The 806-nt window shown below is 42.8% G+C and overlaps 1 protein-coding gene across 1 annotated transcript in view; it reads left to right on the forward strand.

Moving 5' to 3' along the window:
• The window catches only part of LOC116852295, a 3,589-nt gene extending 3,314 nt beyond the window's left edge, over positions 1 to 275 (forward strand). Inside the window, exon 3 of the mRNA XM_032832498.1 lies at positions 263 to 275. Coding sequence (XP_032688389.1) covers positions 263 to 275 — 13 coding nt within the window. The remainder of the gene's footprint in view (positions 1 to 262) is intronic.
• Positions 276 to 806: the final 531 nt, after the last annotated feature.

Genomic DNA, 806 nt, shown 5'->3' on the forward strand with positions numbered 1-806 from the left:
AAGACTCCCGTCGCCGAATAACGTCGCGAATCATTTGCACCCCACGTCATCTTACGGGGCCGTTGGATAGCGGACTGCTAGCGACGAAGACCGCGGTCTCCACACGGCGAGCGGACATCAATCCGCATCCCGCATAACGAACCGGCCGCTCTCCTCGGGTCGTTCGAAACACCATCTTATTAGTCTGGATCCAGGGTCTGTAACGTTGAACAGCCAGACGAGTGGTTTGTGATCCGTGACTATTTTGAATTTGGTTCCATAGATATAATGTCTGAAATGTTTAACTGCCCAGACTATTGCTAGCAGTTCTTTTTCTGCAGTGTTATAATTTTGTTCCGCGCGTGATAATACGCGGCTTGCATAAGCTATCGGATTGTCTTCTCCTATTCGGCCTTGCGATAATATAGCTCCGACTGCATGGTCGGATGCATCTGTTGTGACCACGAATTCTTTTTCGAAATCTGGGTATATTAGTACCGGTGCGGTGGTCATTTTTTCTTTCAACTTGTCAAATGCCATTTGTTGTTGTTGACCCCATTCAAATTTTTCATCTTTTTTCGTAAGTTTGGTTAAGGGTCGTGCTATTTTTGAAAAATTCTCAATGAATCTTCTGTAATAGCCTGCGAGACCTATAAATGACTGAATGTCTTTAGTTTTTGTAGGTTTCGGAAAATTCATTATGGCCTCTATCTTTTTTGGGTCTGGTTGGATTCCATTTTCTGAAATTATGTGTCCCAGGTATACTACTTCTTTTCGAAGAAATTCACATTTGTCTGGTTGTAGCTTTAAATTGTAATGTTGTAATT

This window comes from Odontomachus brunneus, unplaced genomic scaffold (genome assembly GCF_010583005.1).
Source record: "Odontomachus brunneus isolate Ranch 3 - 2012 unplaced genomic scaffold, Obru_v1 Obru_scaffold_212, whole genome shotgun sequence".
Classification (NCBI taxonomy): domain Eukaryota; kingdom Metazoa; phylum Arthropoda; class Insecta; order Hymenoptera; family Formicidae; genus Odontomachus; species Odontomachus brunneus.